Source organism: Bombus affinis, chromosome 3, assembly GCF_024516045.1.
Source record: "Bombus affinis isolate iyBomAffi1 chromosome 3, iyBomAffi1.2, whole genome shotgun sequence".
Classification (NCBI taxonomy): Eukaryota; Metazoa; Arthropoda; class Insecta; order Hymenoptera; family Apidae; genus Bombus; species Bombus affinis.
In genome coordinates, this window is record NC_066346.1 from 14,625,890 (window position 1) to 14,644,254 (window position 18,365).

An 18,365-nucleotide genomic window follows, 5' to 3' on the forward strand; every position below is an offset into this window, starting at 1 on the left:
CGAAGGACAAAGTCTGCGTGTGGCGAGCCACGGGGCAGAAACCATTGAAACGTTTACCGTCGTGCCCTGTCCCAAGTATTTCTTTTAAGAAGAGCTATAGAATTAATTCATGCCTTTGTTAGACAAAACGATCATCCCTTTGACCGCGGCTACGTTCGGCGACTGATTGTCGTCTCGAGCTCGAGCTCACTATCATAAATCTCAAATAAATACAGTCGGATCGAATGACAACAGTTTCTTAATACGGCTATGGTGAAATCTAAATTTCAATACTAGGGGTCTTCCCAAAGTTCCAAAGGGAAGGTTCCGGTGTTCTGTCATCTCCGACATATATATATTATTATAATGACTTATTTTAATAATGACTTAATTTGTTTAGTAAAAACAGCTAAAATCTCATGTAAGATTGTTGGGATGTTACGTGATATTTCTGTTGCATCATTGATTATCGTTATACTTTGAAAAATAATTAAGGAAGCGAACAATGCGTGGACGATTATGGCAGTTTTATTAATAAACGAACGTTTAATAGAGAATATGGATTTACTGGATAAATAAATGTTTCATTAAATGTAACTGTTACGTGCAGAATAATATGTTGTTACATGTATGAACTAAAGTTGATGTAATACTCAAACGTATGCTCTCCCTTTTATTCTATGAGATTTAAACATTTAGAAGATTTTATGAAAATGCACTAAACAATCAGAAGCATCTGTTTCTCCTTTTCTTTTTCTTTTTTTTTTTTTTTTTTTAACATGTTGATTGCCACGCGATTTTTATACTTATTTTGACTTGGATAGATAGATTAAAGCGTACCATACCAAGACATTTCATTCTTGCAAAATATTCTAGTCTATTTGCGTACCTAAACACCTAAACACCTAAACACCTAAACACCTAAACACTCAACGTGTTGAAGAATTAAATTTGAGATTTAAAGTGCCACAATCTCAATGACTATATCTACTTTCATGCGAGTACCGATATAGTTTACCAGAAAATTACAAATATGTATCATTTTAATATGAATATAAATAGAAGCATCTGTTTCTCCTTTTTTTTTTTTTTTTTAATATGTTGATTGCCACGCGATTTTTATACTTATTTTGACTTGGATGGATAGATTAAAGCGTACCATACCAAGACATTTCATACTTGCAAAATATTATAGTCTGTTTGCGTACGTGCTCATAATCTTGGCTGATAACCGCCATTCGCTATATACATCGTTGGTATCGACGTCAAAGGATTAACACAGACAAATACACAATCCATACAATCCGATTTGATTGATTTTAGATCTTGCATCAAACAGATCTCTATATAAACAGATAATTTCTGATTCTAAACATTTGTATTACGTTCATCTAATTATTAGGATATTAGATATATTATAAAGGAAGATATTATGTATTAAATAATCTGCCTCTTCTTCCGCTTTCAAATCCTCTACAAACGCCTTTTATAGTCGTTCAACTTTTCAGCTCACAGAAAAGAACATTACGCGTATTCCTAGCAATCGCCCAAAGACTCGAACGTGTGCTTCGATAAAGCTCGCTTAACTTTCATCGACACATCGATAACTTTGCGTTCCAAGATGTTATTACGCCCTAGAATCCCTAACATAATTTTAGAACAAGAATTTCTGTACAAAACAATTCCATCGCTTTGTCACGCTTAACGGCTCAATCATCGAAACATGTATCATAACGCACGAATTATGATAAAAAAGAAACTGTCTTTCGAATAAAAGCAATCCGTTTGCCAGGTGCGCTTAAGGATGTACAGGACGTCGACGGAGCAAGTGTACGAAATACAGCCGCTGGAGGGTAACAGTTCCGCTCAACGTTACACTCAACAGCCGAAACAACGATTCTCTGAAATGCCTACTCCGTCGGTTTCGCCGACGTCTTCTCTCCGAAAGCGCGTCTCGGAACTGCCAAGAGCCGCGAGTGCATCCGTTTCCGGTGCTGCGGGCATTGTCTGCTCTAATACGGATCTGATATCGATCGTAAGCTCGTTAGCGTCTTCCGCGATGGAAATCAACGGATGCGGCGAGGAAGCGCCGAGTTCCCGGGACGATAGCAAATCAAACTGGCCCGGAAAAACGACCGAACAGAAAGGAAGTCGATCGAAGAGCTTCCGTTCCAATAGCTTCGACGTGTCGAGATTGCACGGAGCTAAAAGTAAGCTTAGCGGATCCTCGAAAGCCGCTATTTCGACCTTTATGGCATCGTCGAATTGGTTCACGAAGAGACACCAACCGATGTCGAAGAAGCCGAAAGATTTAGTAACGGCCAGTTTAAGTCTCAAGTTCGATAAATCGAAGGTAGTGAAGGCGATGAAGGAAACGTTGGGTAAAAAGTCCCCTAATAGCGAGGTCAAACACAAAGTCGTATGGGACAACACTAGTGGAACCAAAGTGGACGCTCAGCTAAGTTGTATTTCTCGTTACGATATCGTTTCTTGTTTAAGAGCCATCGTAGGTGAAAGGAGGAATGCAAGAACGCACATAATACGCAAAAATCTATGGCAGATTCAAAGTACAGTACTCGTTGTGATATTCGGTAAAGATAATAAGTTCTCCTATGGAGATTTCATTTTTCAAATTATTCTCGTAAAAGTACGTATTTGCATAAATAAATAGCACACGGTCTCTGCGTAAATACCCAGGCCAGTTATAAATATTTCAGTTTGCCAACGATATCCCAACATGTGGGACACTCACATGTGTGCTACTTCGTGAGCGATGATAAAGGTGCTGGTCAAGCCTTCGTCTCGATTTAACGCGCACGATCTCGCGGGATAGCATACTCCTGACACAGGTGCGTAACCGGAAGGACCTCCTATATCTAATCGCGTCAACCATACAGCAACATCGTGATTTACGTCCTTCGAGGACAGCATCATTCTGTTCCATTTGTTCACGTTCTCGAGAGATCGTCTGGCATCGCCACGGCGGACCTACGACAACGTTTAATATTTTCTTAATAAAAGCTAGCAAATATTACGAATATATTATATTTATTATTACATCATGCATTATATACTATATATAAATATTCGTCAATGATAATAAATATATGTGCAAGTAATCGTGTTGTTGATTGTAATCAAATGTAACTTGTAACGCTATTAGTATTTTAATCTTCCTGAAAAATGTTGAAATGTTGATTCAACAGCAGAGAAGAATAGCAGAAAAAGAAAAGTAAAAGGAATCGCAAGTGTCGTATATCAATGATATTATCATAGGTCTATAACATTAAATTAAGATTCTTAAGAGATGAAAAAGGTTTAATAGTCGATTATACAGATATTTCGGATACACGATAAATGCGAGGTTTGTCAATGATCCGTGAAAATTGTTTGTTTGGAAATTTGTTTTCAAGGGATCGTTCACGGTTGTCCAATTTAACAAAATGGAACTCGTTGCATTTTATCGATCTAGAACGTCATGCGCAGATATTTTGACCTATATAATTTATATACCATACACTGTACAGATAAGTAGAAAATAAAATAATTGACACTCGCATATGCGTATCTCAGATAGTTACTACTTTAGTTAAATGATTTAATTTAATGGAAATCGCTTACCATAACGTCTCGTTTTTCCGCGTATAAAATCATTCGTACGATCACTAGAATCATGTTGGATTCGAGCGATGGGTCCATGTAAATTGCACTGACCTAGGATTAAAATACGTACGAAAATGTAACAGGCGTTAAAACAGTATTACAGCCTTACAAATAAATTATTATTCAAAACTCTCGTAAATACATCGTATCTTATATAATTTTCCTAAAAAATTAATTTTATTCGTTATATTTATCTTAGGAAATGTACGTTATTAATCTCAACAGCATTGGAAAACCAATTACCGAATGGCTGAAATTAATCGATTACAAAATTCCATTACGGATAAATTATTCGCTGAACTTTTTAAAAGATACGTGCAAGCTTTGAACAGTGTAAACAGAAAATACAGAGCTTCCATCCGAATATACGATCGAGATGTTTGAAAGCAAGTAGCGTATCTTGAAAATACAGAGATACGCATAACTCTGCCCTATGTTTCCCGGTTGCTTGCGTACATATGTAGGAGGAGGTATTCTATATCTAAGTATAATAACAGAATTTCGTTTGGTATTACTTACGATGTTTAAAAGAGCCAAGATATATTGCTGTACTCGAATTCCATGAAAATCTACCACGGAGTAATCAGCAGCTATTCCAAGCTCTAGCCATCGTGGCGGCGAATCCTTAGCAGCTGGTCTTTTCTCTATGAAATGACTTATCTTAGAAATCGACTTATCTTCCACGAAATTAGAAAGTCTACTCGACTCGACTTGATAGCTTAAACGCATGATTATTAAAAGCATAAATTAATATCTACGAGCAAGTATTCGTGGAATAATTATTATGATATAAATAATTATTTCAAAAGTATAATTTCAAAAATATCAATTCGGTATCACCGTGAATTTCATCCTGCAAATTTCTTTAAAATTCTTGACAAATTTTGGTAAACGTATTCCTCCAGCAAATATTTCTATTTTTCTATTTTTTTACATTAAATTAGGCAAGATAGATAAAGATTCGTGCAATGGACAATATACATATGTGTAATAGACAGGGAATAATAAAATAAATTAAAAACAGCGAAATATAGATGAACGTGTAGAAGATCAAGCGAGAGTGGAACGCAATAGGGAGAATAATTGTAAACCGAGTTCCTTTTAAGGCTGAAGATAAGCTATTCTTATATTACATGCTGTTATTATTACTTTTGTACACGATAGATTGGAATATCAGTACAATTTCTTTCTTTCAGTAATATTCGATGATTCGTTAATTTATTAACCGCTATATTGTACGTGGTAAGTAGAAAAGCAACGATTGTACAAGAATGGCATTTGGAAAAATATTTGACTTACTTGATAATCTGTTCCTTTGCCATTTAGGACCAGAGAAGTATCCAATTTCCTCGGGATTTGTTATTTTATATAGGTTGGGGTTGATAATCAATCTCGGATCCACTCGGATTGGTTATCACACCTTTTATTTTCTCTCTTATACAAAACACCAAATCACACAGCAAACGTCTAAACTCTCCCAATGCGTCTTAGCAATTAAGGCGTGGTCGACTCCTATGGCAAAAGAGCGTCGTTAGGAGTCGTACCAACATAACCCTAGTAACCTTTTAGTAACTAGCGGTCATACCAACTGAGCATTTCTCAACAGGATTTACGTCGATCGATAATTCTTCCACTATTGTATCGTTGTATTCTGTGGAGACATCGTCTTTTTCATCGTACAGAATCAATTTCTCAGCTTCTGGGTATTCCACGTCGAAGACGTCACCGGAAAGATTATAAAATCCCTGAACATCGTGGCTTAAGGAATCGCGTTTGCTTCGTTTCGACTTTCTCTTACTTTCTTCAACTTCAAATTTATTCGATTTCCCTGTAACCGAATTATCAACGTTTTACCACGTTTGCCTGTCTTATCTTCGCTATTCTCGTTACGGATAAAATGAAAAAATAGTTGCAAAATTTCTGAAATTGTAAATACGACCAGACTGGAACGTATCAACGACATATACGGTGTCACAAAATTGTGACAAGTCAATATTCCAGTTGTTAGTTTGTTGAAATTACGCCACCGCTGATTAAACGTATCACGCTTTAATAGAAAATTCAATTTCCCAGCGGGGAAAATGGAATTTTGCGCTAATTAAAGTATTGCGCTTTTGTACAAAATTCCATTGTTTTCTGTTGCCCGCGAAAATGCAATTTTACGACGGACATTTCAGACAAATTTCCATCAGACGGCTTTCCATCCGTAAAAAAGAATGCTATCTATAAAAGTGTCAATGGAAATTGATCAAAGTAACGTCAAACAAACCCGTTTAAACAGCGAGGTAAGTAGACCAATTGCTTTTAACAAAACCTGTATCGTTGCTCTTAACCGTTTCACTTTTAAATATCAATCGGCGCTGTTCCTCATTAAAATTTCGATTTAAATCGAACGAGAAATACAGCGTAACACTTGGAATTTTCTATCGTTTCTCAACCATACTTCGAACATTTACGTCGCATTCTTCGATTCATAGGATCGCGATGTTGGATTCTTCGATTTCGATACAAAAACGTTTCACAGCTTTCGACGCGGGCAATTTAATTAAGAGAACAAATAATTTGTTTATAAACTGCCAATTACGTGCCTTGAATTTCCGATATATGCAATAAATTTCATTGCTACTTGACCTAAGTGGGTCATAAAGTTGCAACCGTGTAAACCGTGCCACGTAATTTTATTGCATTCAATTTTCCACGTTTCCAACAATTTATCAAATTAGAATTTATCCGCGCATCGTACGAAATTTTTCATAAAAATTGATTAATAATAGTAGATATATAGCTCCTCGTATTCGTAAAACAGATTTTTAATCTGTAAACAACGAGTCGTGGTAATTACGATACGATCGATTTTCAACTTAGCAAAATTTGTTTCCATTTAACATTCACATCCAGATTGTATTTCCTTTGTAATAAATTAATTATATAATTAAATAAATTTATTATTCGAACCGATATTCAGATAGAGTTCGAGTATACTTGATAAATTTTCAGACTCGATTCTCCAAGTCGAAAATGAGAACGTTTTATCCTATACTTTTTCTTCATTTTTCCACAAGGATTCGCGTTGTTCTCGCTTTCAGACGTTGTTCCGTTGCATCCTGTATATACGGGGTGTGCCAAATTTAAACCGTCAAATTGTAAGGAGTTGATTTACAGACAAGAAGAAGAAGAAGAAGGAAGAACTTTATATAATGTTCGTCAACGGACGTTTCTTTACAGAATTACAAACGAGTATCGTTCGTACGAAACAGGTGACGACGCGTTTTCCATCGCAGCGTGCAAAAGTTCGCTGTATTATCGTGTCAGCGCAGTTGCATGCTTTTTATCATGCGACAACAAGCCCGTGTCGTTAATAGCTACAATAATGATACAATGAATAATTATTATCTGGTATGTTTGATTGTTCGTTGGAGAACGTTGTCCGTGTGGTCGGATAGAAGCCTGACATCGATCAACGATGGGAGTAATACGATCTCGTACACACAGTTGCTAACAATTCGATCGAGTTGCAAAAACCGCGTGTTTTTACTCGTTGCGCTAGTTGTTCACGCGAACTCGCATCTCCAGAATAAACCTTCCGTTTTACAGTTGCGAAACCATAAATACAGAAAAGAAAACGCAGTTCTTGAAACTCTGACGAAACGCTGATAATACGGTCAATTGTCGCGTGCTGTGAAATGGAAAATTCGTCGTTACTTATTTCATACGTACGATACTTGTTTGTAACTGTGGAAAAACGCGTTTATTGCCCAGCTTCGTACGACATGTTTTTCGGTAAATATTTACAAAGCGGACAATCTCGCCATATTCAACGGCTTTGAAATATGTTTGCCAAGGCTAATATTCCGAACAACTTTTTCCTGTAATACTCTTTACCGTCGCTCTGCTTTCCGCGATATTCGCAGCAATTTCTGTCTCGACGACAGCGATGATTTCGTAGTTTCGCTTTTCTCGATATCACTGCTAAAGCTTTTCCTACCTCGAATAACGACGCAAAGCTTCGTATGAATCGTATCTATCCTGTTACTTGATACGCGAATTTAATTCACGGTAGCCTCAGTGATGTTTCTTTCCTGTGCGAGTTGAAAATGATTATCAGAAATGCATATATATGTCGGGTTGGCGTTAAGATTAGAGTTAGGGTTAAAGGCGTGAAACGAATCCCTATTGGCGCTAGACGTGATCATTATGCAATAGAGGAGATATTTACTAGTGCAAATATGACTATGATGGAATTGGACAAGTAATCGCGATAATTAGATACTCGAGAAGCAAATGACAATGATCCTAGGCTCAATAACGAATCCGCGGTCAACGGGATGACGAACTTTACCCTTCGTTAGCGTCTAAGTTACACTGTACGTTAGAGAAAGGGGCAATTATTACGTATACGAAAGACAGGTCGATTACTGATGAGATCGCACTAGAGAGTGACTCTCCGTCGCGGTGACGCTGTCGAAGAAAACTATGATGGGTGTGCCTAAGGGCACGAGATCATCGGATTCGCGGAGAAAAGTCTTCGTTCGAAGGGTGAGGGAAATTGACGTTGCTGTCAATTGGTCAATTTCCATGTTGGTGGTTAGAGAAAGATATTAGCTGTCCTTGGGAAAAGTTGCTAGCGGGAAGCGTCGTTCGTGGAAGGATAGATTTCTCTTATCTTCCCGTAGTTGGAGCACAGGCTATTTGTCTATTTGAAAGACTTTGTATAATTGAAACTTAATATTCGTAGCGGGTCCTCGCCCAGCTAAACATATACTGTGAAGATGCGTTGGCATCTGGCAATCATCTTACCCGAAGGACAAAGTCTGCGTGTGGCGAGCCACGGGACAGAAATCGTTGAAATGTTTACCCTCGTGCCCTGTCCCAAGTATTTCTTTTAAGGAGAGCTATAGAATTACTTCATGCCTTTGTTAGACAAAACGTTCATTCCTTTGACCGCGGCTACGTTCGGCGACTGATTGTCGCCTCGAGTCCGAGCTCACCATCATAAATCTCAAATAAATACAGTCGGATCGAATGACAACAGTTTCTTAATACGGCTATGGTGAAATCTAAATTACAATACTAGGGGTCTTCCCAAAGTTCCAAAGGGAAGGTTCCAGTATTCTTTCATCTCCGACACGGCCATTCTGACTATCACACGTCCTCGTGTGTAACTAAAATATTGAGTTTCCTAACATTAGACTCGATACAATTGACATTATTCACAACTAGATGTTCGAATAAGGCAAGGGTCCAGTGTAGCAACAAATCCTGTTCGGGGGTTTGGCAGCAAAGAAATATAAGATAATGAAAATTAGTAGCGTTATAGTTAGTATTCAAGGTGATAGTTGCATCCTGCAGGTTATTAGTCGGATCGTAACGGCATGATGGACCATTTTCGATTTCGCACTCCAAAGGATCTCGGTCTTCTAGATCGTGTGAGCACATAGAGCCTTGTTCCACGGTTTCACCGAGTTTTACCATATTGTTGCCCCGAGATGCATACGAACCACACCGCATGTTCTCACTGAGCCTTATCATACTGTCGCCCCGAGATGCATGCGAACCACACCGCATGTTCTCACTGAGCCTTATCATACTGTCACCCCGAGATGCATGCGAATCACATCGCATGTTCTCACTGAGCCTTATCATACTGTCGCCCCGAGATGCATGCGAGTCACATCGCATGTTCTCACTGAGCCTCATCACACTATTACCACAAAAAGCGTGTGAACTACATCACACGTTCTCTCTGAACTTTATCACATTATTTCCCCGAAACACGTGCGAACTCGCTCTGCCGGGTGTTACTGGCATAGTGCTACTGATCTTCCGAGGTCGAAGTGCTCATATCGTCATGGTCACTGTTATTGCCTTCACTACAGACATCCAACTCAGTAGGGATGCGACCATCTGGCATTTTCCTCAACCTGTCGTGACTGTATTTGTACGATCGCTTACCGTCTAATGTCTTTAGGATATTCCTGTCCCCTTCCAAGACTTCTGCTATTACAAGTGGACCTCTAAATTTTGGATCTAGTTTGGTTTGATTTCTTTCCTCATTCTTGCGTAATACGAAATCACCGAGGTTAAACCTGACCGCTTAAGCTTTAGCTTTGTCAAATCCATCCTCATCATACCTAGCACTAGTTTCCATCCACTTTATTGCCTGTCGTCTTATATTGGAGATATCGATACTTTTGATGTTATCGGGTAACAACAGATCGTGAAGTCTTGCTGTTCTATCTATTAGTAGTTCTAATGAGCTCGAGTTTGTCACGCGGTTGGTGGTGCAATTCAAAGCCAACTGTATTTCCCCAATCGCGTCTTGCCGCGGCCGCCCGGTCGTCTCTACTACCGTGAACATATTTTCCAATGTACCCATAACACGCTCTACCTGCCCATTGGCTCTACTAGCACCGATCGCTATCAAGTGAACTTTAATTCGTTTGCTTTCGCAGAATTCTCGAAATTCTTTTACCCTTAAAACATCTTCCCCGATCTGGTATTATCCGGCAGGGACTCCCGAATAAAAATATAGCGGATTTAAGCGCTTTAATGGTGTTAAGGGAATCTATCTTACGAGTATGATGCAGGTATACGAATTTAGTGAAGACGTCGATCAAAACAATGACGTACTCCTTTGAATTGCTTTTACCACTCAACTTGCCTGTTATGTCCATGTGGACCGTATGCCAGGGTATGCTGGTCTTAGGTATAGGATGCAGTTCGGCTTGTATCTTACCTAAACTAGCTTTCGAAACTTGACAAGCATGACAGTTCTCAATGAATCGGCGAACGTACTTCGCCATCCCTTCGAACCAGTAATACTCGTATAGTTTCTCCAGCGTTTTCTCCCAACCTAAGTGCATAATTGACTGGTGCACATGGTTAATAACAGACTATCTAAAACATCTTGGGACTATAGGTACACAGAGAATCCTGCCTTTTCTTTGTATCCTACGGTGCAGAGTACCGAACCGTAATTCGTATGTATTCGCGATGTCTTCCGCGAGTCCATCGTTTTGCAATCCCTTGACGATTTCCAAGGTTTGAGAATCACAACGTTGTCCCGCTAATAGCCAATCTTCCGAAATTTCGGCCAGTCAACTATTTTCTCTTTGATTTTGTCGAATTTAATAGGGTCAACGCCTGTGGGGTTTCGCGACAAGAAATTTGTGAGCCGTCCATTTACTTTCCCGATACATAATGTCAAAAATAAAAGTCTGCAAGTAAGCCCATCACCTATGGTCCCTGTCATTTAAATGTACTTTATTACTCGATGCTTTCAACGAGTTTCAATCCGTGACGACAAGAAATTCCCGTCCCTATAGATAGTGACAGAAATGTTTTACGGCGTTTACGATAGCTAATGTATTGTGATCATAGGAGTGATATCTGGATTCCGCGGGGCTGGTTCTTTTACTGTAATACCCTATTACCTTGTTCTTACCTTCGGCTTGATGCGTCAAAATCACCCCGTAACTCTCCGAGCTAGCGTCAGTATGTAGTTCTATCGGGTAATTGGGGTTGAATATCGTTAGCACCGGCGCGTCGGTCAGGGCGGAAACTACCTGTTGTCTTATTTTCTCGTGTCTATCTGTCCAAGTTATATTTCTGTTATCTGAGATGAGCGCATACAGGGATTTCATCATCTGTGAGAATTTAGGGATGAATTTTCGGAAGTACGGAGCTAACCCTATGAACTGCCTGAACTGTGTAACGGTCGTTGGCACAGGTGAAGAACTTAAGGTGTGTATTTTACCCGGGTTAGGACGAACTTCTCCGTTATGAATTACATATCGCAAATAGAGCACCGATGTCTTTAGAAAAGAACGTTTCGCAAAATTAAAAGAGAATTCGGCTTTTACGAGGGTATCTAATATGGTGTTCAATCTTTCTAAAGCTTGATCTATCGAGTTGGCAATAATTAGGGCGTCATTGAAATAAATAACAACATACGAATGAGCGAGGTCACCTAAGGCTTTGCGAATGACCCTTCGAAAGACGGACGGTGCAATTTTTCAGTCCAAACGGCATCGTTATCTACTCACATTGTCTGTCGGGGTAACGAACGCTGTAAACTCCGTTGGATTAGGATAAATAGAAATTTGGTGAAACCCGCTGGCCATATCCAGGCTAATAAAATATCTCGCCTCTTGCAATCTCGCGACTTGATCCGCAATAAGGAGTAAAGGGTACCGATCCGTGACGATACTTTGATTTGGATCTCGGGGATCCATTCGTAATCTATCTGAGCCGTTTTTTTTTCTTCACGAGTTACGGCTCGCTAATGGCGAATTACTAGGCCTTATAATCTTTGCTTTAATTAGAACGCTTATTTTCTCACGTACCGCTCTCCGCTCCTCCTCGCTAAGTCTATAAGGACTTCCTCCTACGGTGGTGTTAGGATCAGTTAATCGTATTTCTAACCGGCCTGCATTTACGCGAATACGTAGGAAACCCGTAACGAATGAATCTTTGAATTTGTCGAGAAGCGAAATTGATCGACTTTTATTATTACCATGTACATCAGCGTCAACTTCATTAACGACGATCTCGTTTGCAGTGGTTTCATTACAGACACCAATCATTTTTGTTTTACACATAGCGAGGCTATTTTGTGTAATGTTACGTCAAAACCCAGACTTAGAGTTCCGCAACTAATCGCGACATCATATTTCAAATAACTATCAGCAAGGACATGAGAAATTATCTTCGATGTAAAAATCATTAATACACACAATGAACAAATGGGAGGCGTATGTTTAATACAGGTATTCCCTACTCCTCGCATTACTAATATGTCAGTCATCCCTTTGCCAGAAAATCTCGAGGCCGCGGACACTTTAATTAGTGAACGCTCGGCTCCCGAATCGGAGTAAAATGGAAACGACTCACCCAGATGACTTGATCTATCCGTTGGTGCTTCCAGTACGTAGAAGTCGACTCGCCACTCGTTATTGAAATTATAGTTTCCTTCCATAATCAGGTTGGCAGCTGCGCCCCATGCAGCGGAGTCGGAGCACGCGATTTTAAGGGTTAAAACGTGGTAGCGATAATTGTTAGGTTTCACACTCGATTTGCACTAGCGACTGAATTGCGCACGACTTGCGACTTGAGCACGATGATCGTAAGTTCTAGCACTGTTATAATCGGCACGGATCCCACTTCTGATGTCGGGTCGTCGTTAAGATTTGAGTTAGGGTCGAGGGCGTGAAACGAATCCCTATTGGCGCTAGACGTGATCATTATGCAATAGAGGAGATATTTACTAGTGCAAATATGACTATGATGGAATTGGACAAGTAATCGGATAATTAGGTACTCGAGAAGCTAATGACAATGATCCTAGGCTCACTAACGAATCCGCGGTCAAGGGGATGACGGACTCTACTTTTCCTCAGCGTCTAAGTTGTACTCAATGTTAATGCACGAGGCAATCACTACGTATCTGAGAGTTACTTGAATCGTCTTTGAGATCGTACCGGAGAGTGGTTCTCCATCACGGTAACGCTGTCGAGGAAAACTATGATGGGTGTGCCCAAGGGCACGAAATCATCGGATTCGTGGAGAAAAGCCTTCATTCGGAAAGTGAGGGAAATTGGCGTTACTGTTAATTGGTCAATTTCCATGTTGGTGGTTAGGGAAGGGTGCTAGCCGCCCTTAAGAGAAAGTTCGAGAAGAGGAAGCGTCGTTCGTGAGAAAAATAGATTTCTCCTATTTTCTCGTAGTTGGAACGAGGACTGTTTGTCGGTTTGAAGGACCTTAGTTAAACAGATCTTAAGATTTATAGCAGGTCCTCGGGCTAGCCGAACATGTACTGTGGAGACGCATCAACATCTGGTAATCGTCTTACTCGAAGCATAGTCTGCGTGTGGCGAGCCACGGGACAGAAACCATTGAGACATTTACCATCGCACCCTGTCCCAAGCATTTCTTTTAAGGAGAGTTATAGAGTTACTTCCTGCCTTGGTTAAACAAAACGTTCATCCCCTTGACCGCGACTACGTTCGGCGACTGGTTGTCGCCTCGAGCCCGAGCTCACTATCATAAATCTCGAATAAGTACAGTCGGATCGAATGACAACGGTTTTCTTAATACGGCTATGGTGAAATCTAAATTACAGTACTAGGTGTCTTCCCAATGTTCCGAGGAGAAGGCTCCGGTGCTCTTTCATCTCCGACATATATATATGTCCGACATCTCCGACATATATATATAAGGCTCCGACACCGGAGCCTTCCGTTGAAACCGGGGAAAAACCCCTAATATTGTAGTTTGGATTTCACCATAGCCGTAGTTAAACAATCACCGTCCTTCAGCCCGATTGTAATTGCCTGCAATCTATGAGAATGAGTTTGGGTTCGAGGTGACAACCAGTCACCGAACGTAGCCGCGGTCAAGGGACGAACGTTTTTCTAACAAAGTCATGAAAAAGTCTATAGCCCTCCATAAAAAGAAATAGTTGTAACGGCACTTGACAGTAAGCATACTAACGGTTTCTGTCTCATGGCTCGTCATAAGCAGACCCTATTCTATGGGTAGGTCGATTGCCGGTTGTCGAGACATATTCGCAAAACATCGACCCGTCATAAACCTTAAACCTTGATTAACGAAAATAGGCAAACAGTCTTTTCCGTGAAGGACACTTCCAAAGACTGACTAATTAACAACAACGGCAATTTCCCTCACTCTCTGAACGAAGACTTGTCTCCACGAATATAAAAGACCTGGTGTCGCTAGAGAGTGGGGCAGTTTTTCCTAGACAGTGTCATCGTGAGAGCTTCGAGTACGATTTCATCGACTAAGATATCATTTCGATAGAGTGCTTACTTCGCGGGCTAACTGAGAGTACCACCTAGGCGTTGCCTACGAGTAAAGAATAAAAGAGTCCCGTGGACTGCGGATTCGTTTCGAACCTAAGGTCATTATCACTAGTGCTACGAGTGCCTAATCTTGTTAATAAGTCTGTGCTAATAAACTCTCCATCGTATCACGGCAATGGCCAACCCTAATGAAAATTCATTAAACGCCCATCTCCTTAATCCTGACTTCTATCCGACATATATATAAATGTACGGACATCAACGTCCGAGACGTTCGTCCATGCCAAACGGTAACGCGTACAGGAAACATTTGTTCAAAATGACTTTGACTTTAGCTATATTTTCAAATTGGAATTAGCTAATGGTCGTTCGCTTTGTAAATGATTATTTCTTTTTCTTCTTTTTGCCTGCAGATTAAGCCCTTCCTGTTTGACGGTTTAAATTTATTAAATTAAATTTATTAAACCGAATATATATATATTCGTTTGTACTACGATTACTCTCATACTCTATGTATGGTATTATCATATCGACGCTATCAGTTCTTACAGTATCACGATCAGAGTCAATTTTAGAATAGAAGAAGCAATTAACGGCGGATCGCAAAGTAAGAAGCTTATAACATAATTGGCAAGCAAGTCGGTAAATCGATCAACCAATCACCTACATCCAACCGTCTAACGAAAGATGAAAAGCCATCGCGATAACGATCCTTCTCACCTGCAGGATTTTCCGGATTCACAGACACGAAGCTCGAATTATTCCTGATCGACCACCACTTTTCGTTTTTCGGCTGAAACATCACATGCTGGCCATTCGTCAGCGGCTGAACGAAGAACGATCTCTGCCCGATCAACATCAAGGCCTACACTTCTTCTTCGCATATCGTCACGACGACGAAGGAACTCGCGTCTCCTTCCAAGCTGCCTTGTCGAAGATCGCAGTTCGCCTTGGCGTTACGTCGCTCGTACTTGGTTTTACCCTGGCGCACCCAATTCACGGTGAAATTCGACGACAGTATCAATGGATCGTTGGCCATGGTCCTTAAGGTCCAGTTGCTGATCTCGAGGAACACCGGCTCTTGGTGGAGATACTCGCGCCAAGTTTCTCGGTATTCGTGGGTCGATTTTCTGTTCCGCGCGCTCTCATTCGGGATCACTCGAGGGTAAACGATCTCGTACTCCTGCAAGCTTTGCAGAAAGTCGCTCATTCGCGACTTAGTAGCGATCGTGCCGAGCAGCCACGTGGCGAGGAGAAAACTGGGAAGTTTCGATCGCGTCATGTCTCGCGCGCTTTGATCGAAATTTCAATAGGATTTTCTGGCTACCCAAAACTCGCCAGGCATGCTCGTTCACTCGCAGACGTAGTTATCGCGATGAAAGCAGCTAATTCGCAGACCCGATATTCTCATTTCATTTCGCCGGTTCGTAACGCTTTCGAAACGCCGTGTCATATAGACGCGGATGCGACGATACTCTCGCGTTCTAACATTTTCAATGTCTCGCGCTTCATCACGTAGCTCGCGCGGAAGTAATACGAAGGTGAATCGTTGGTTTTAATACACAGGGTGTTGTTTAATCGATCGAAATAATGGAAAAGGGAACGATTCTACGGTACACCAGAGATGAAATGAAATCATAGAATGCAGTGGTTTTGTAGGTAGTGTTTTATCGAAAAGATTAACCGTGAATATTTGCTCGACCTATTTATACCAAATTGATACAGAATCTTAAATTACAGACGAATCTTTCTCAATTTCCTTCGATCATCCTCTCTAGGCGTACGAAACTGCCTCGTTGAATTCGAACGTTTCTCGATTTCCTTCGACGTCTTTCAATTTCTTCTTTTTTCAATCGCCGTTCGCCTTCTCAAAGCTGTCTTCGAACAGAATTCTTAGAACGACTTCCAATTCCTTTCGATTCGTCCAATCGTTTAGCTTTACGAAACTGTTTCGCTAAACTCCTTTTTCCACTGTACTTGCGTATCGTAACAAACTCGTCGGCGGTAACTCGCGTCGATTAACGATTCACCACCAGTAAAGTAACCGGGAATGCAGCAAACTAGTAGTCGGTAGAACGAAGCGGAACGTAAGTGGAGCGAGCGATAAGAGCGATCGCGACAATCGCACGCCTCGCCGTGCGATTCCCACGCGAACGAATCATCAAATTCGAGCCAAAGATTCTCACTAACTCGAAGATTCGCGCCAGTATTTTCCACGCGCGCGTCACAGAAATTCGAACGACTTTCGCGAAAAGGACAGAAGGATAAGACGATCGATCGGATCTCGGGTCGATCGCCATACCCCCGGACAGAAGGTTTCGACGAAAAAGTGGAGTAAACGCGATGAACGAGCTTCGTGCTACGACTGGCAGCCACATGGACGGATGAACGCGGCTGCAAACGCACGCGAGTGCAGCGGCGAACTGTGCGTAAGAGTAAGCGCGAACGCGAGACTGGAAAAAGCACCAGCGCTTACCGCCCACTGAAGTTCTAGTAATGGCAGCTTTATGTGCAATCACCGAGAAACGAGGATGCTGGCGAACGCATTGTTCGACCCCGACTGAGACGATTTAACAAGGGCCGAGGATTTCATCTTGAACGACCTTGCTCTTGTCACGACCGGCATACTTCAAATCCGATGGACCGATGATGGAGATAGAGATGTGGCGGCCTTGGCGACAATGTATATCGCCGAAGTGCCTAATGAGTCATCTGTATCCTAACGGTCCTTCCACCGAATGTCCTAGAAGTGTGACAACGGTCACGTACGCCTACAGGGTAGTGGGGATATTGAGGGATGACAAACAAAGAAGAAACAGATGTTACCGAAAGTCAAATTGTAAGAGCTTCAGTCTTGGAAAGTCACGGCTGGAGCTCAGAACAAAATCGCAGTCAGTGTAAATTCAGAAATAAATTCTCTTGTTTTTTTGTTATCTTAATTTTTTCTTTTCGTTCGAGCCTCCTGCTTTTTATTTTACGTGACATTTTTGGCGATTACTGCCAGGATAGTGAAAAGTGTTTGTTCGGAAACCAAAAGACATTCATCATCTACGGAAGATAGAATTATTTGGGACTACGGTCATCCGCAACAACGAAGTAACTATCACGAACCGAGTGAAGTGACAAAGGAAGGTAAACTGGATTCCTTCGTACGTTACCGTGAAAGAAAATCTAGCTTCAGTAGCCAAGACTCATCTTCGCCCGAAAGCAGGAAGATGTCTAAGACAAACGAATCTCAAACTTCTACCTCAACGGATCCAACGTTGCGAACAATATTGGATAGCATTCAAAAACAGCAAGAGAGTATTGCCCGTTTACAAGAGGATATGTTACGTTTGTCTATGCAAAGTGACGAAACAAATAGATGCTGGGTAGCAGAAATCGGAAATATTAGGAGAACCGTCGCAGAGCTACGGACTGGGTTCGGATCCCTTGCGACCGATGATTCTGGTTCCATCATTACTGAAAGCAACGAAAGTGAATCGACAGCGATTAATCGCACCGGGAGTACGGTTAGGGCACGCGAACCGACCGGGTTAACGATTCCAGTCATTCCACCTGCGCACATCGACACCGAACAACCCGAGGTTGAAGAAAGAGGCTATTTTCCACCCGCTCTTTCCACTCTGTGAGTTAAGGATGCAATACGTTGTATTCCAATGCTCAACGGAGACGATGATGTAGGTATGGAAGAATTTATCAAAGAAGTGAGCAGTATGAAGGACCGTTGCATGGAGCAAGATTTATTGCTAAAAGCAATAAAGGCAGAAAAAATCGTAGGAAAAGCAGCTCAAAGTATCCGCAACATCCCCATTGAGTGCTACAGTGATCTGTACAACGCACTGAGGAACAATGTGGCAGCTCAAGTGACTTCGGAAGAATATCGGGAACAATTAAAAGAGT

At 41.1% G+C, this 18,365-nt stretch overlaps 2 protein-coding genes across 3 annotated transcripts in view; both read right to left on the bottom strand.

The window, feature by feature from the left end:
• Positions 1–5,138, bottom strand: part of LOC126914796 (A disintegrin and metalloproteinase with thrombospondin motifs 3-like) — a 76,474-nt gene extending 71,336 nt beyond the window's left edge. For both annotated transcript variants that reach the window (XM_050719218.1, XM_050719219.1), the window contains exons 1-4: positions 4,942–5,138; positions 4,162–4,286; positions 3,601–3,693; positions 2,732–2,967 (exon numbers count right to left, since the gene is read on the bottom strand). In XM_050719218.1, coding sequence (XP_050575175.1) covers positions 2,732–2,967; positions 3,601–3,678 — 314 coding nt within the window. In that variant the 5' untranslated portion in view covers positions 3,679–3,693; positions 4,162–4,286; positions 4,942–5,138. The remainder of the gene's footprint in view (positions 1–2,731; positions 2,968–3,600; positions 3,694–4,161; positions 4,287–4,941) is intronic.
• LOC126914773 (uncharacterized) lies at positions 4,942–15,341 on the bottom strand. The gene is made up of 3 exons (XM_050719181.1): positions 15,183–15,341; positions 5,228–5,470; positions 4,942–5,154 (listed from the first exon to the last, which is right to left on the bottom strand). Exons 1-3 carry the CDS (start codon positions 15,319–15,321, stop codon positions 5,078–5,080), a joined length of 459 nt encoding a protein of 152 aa, XP_050575138.1. The 5' UTR covers positions 15,322–15,341; the 3' UTR covers positions 4,942–5,077.
• Between the last annotated feature and the right edge of the window lie 3,024 nt (positions 15,342–18,365).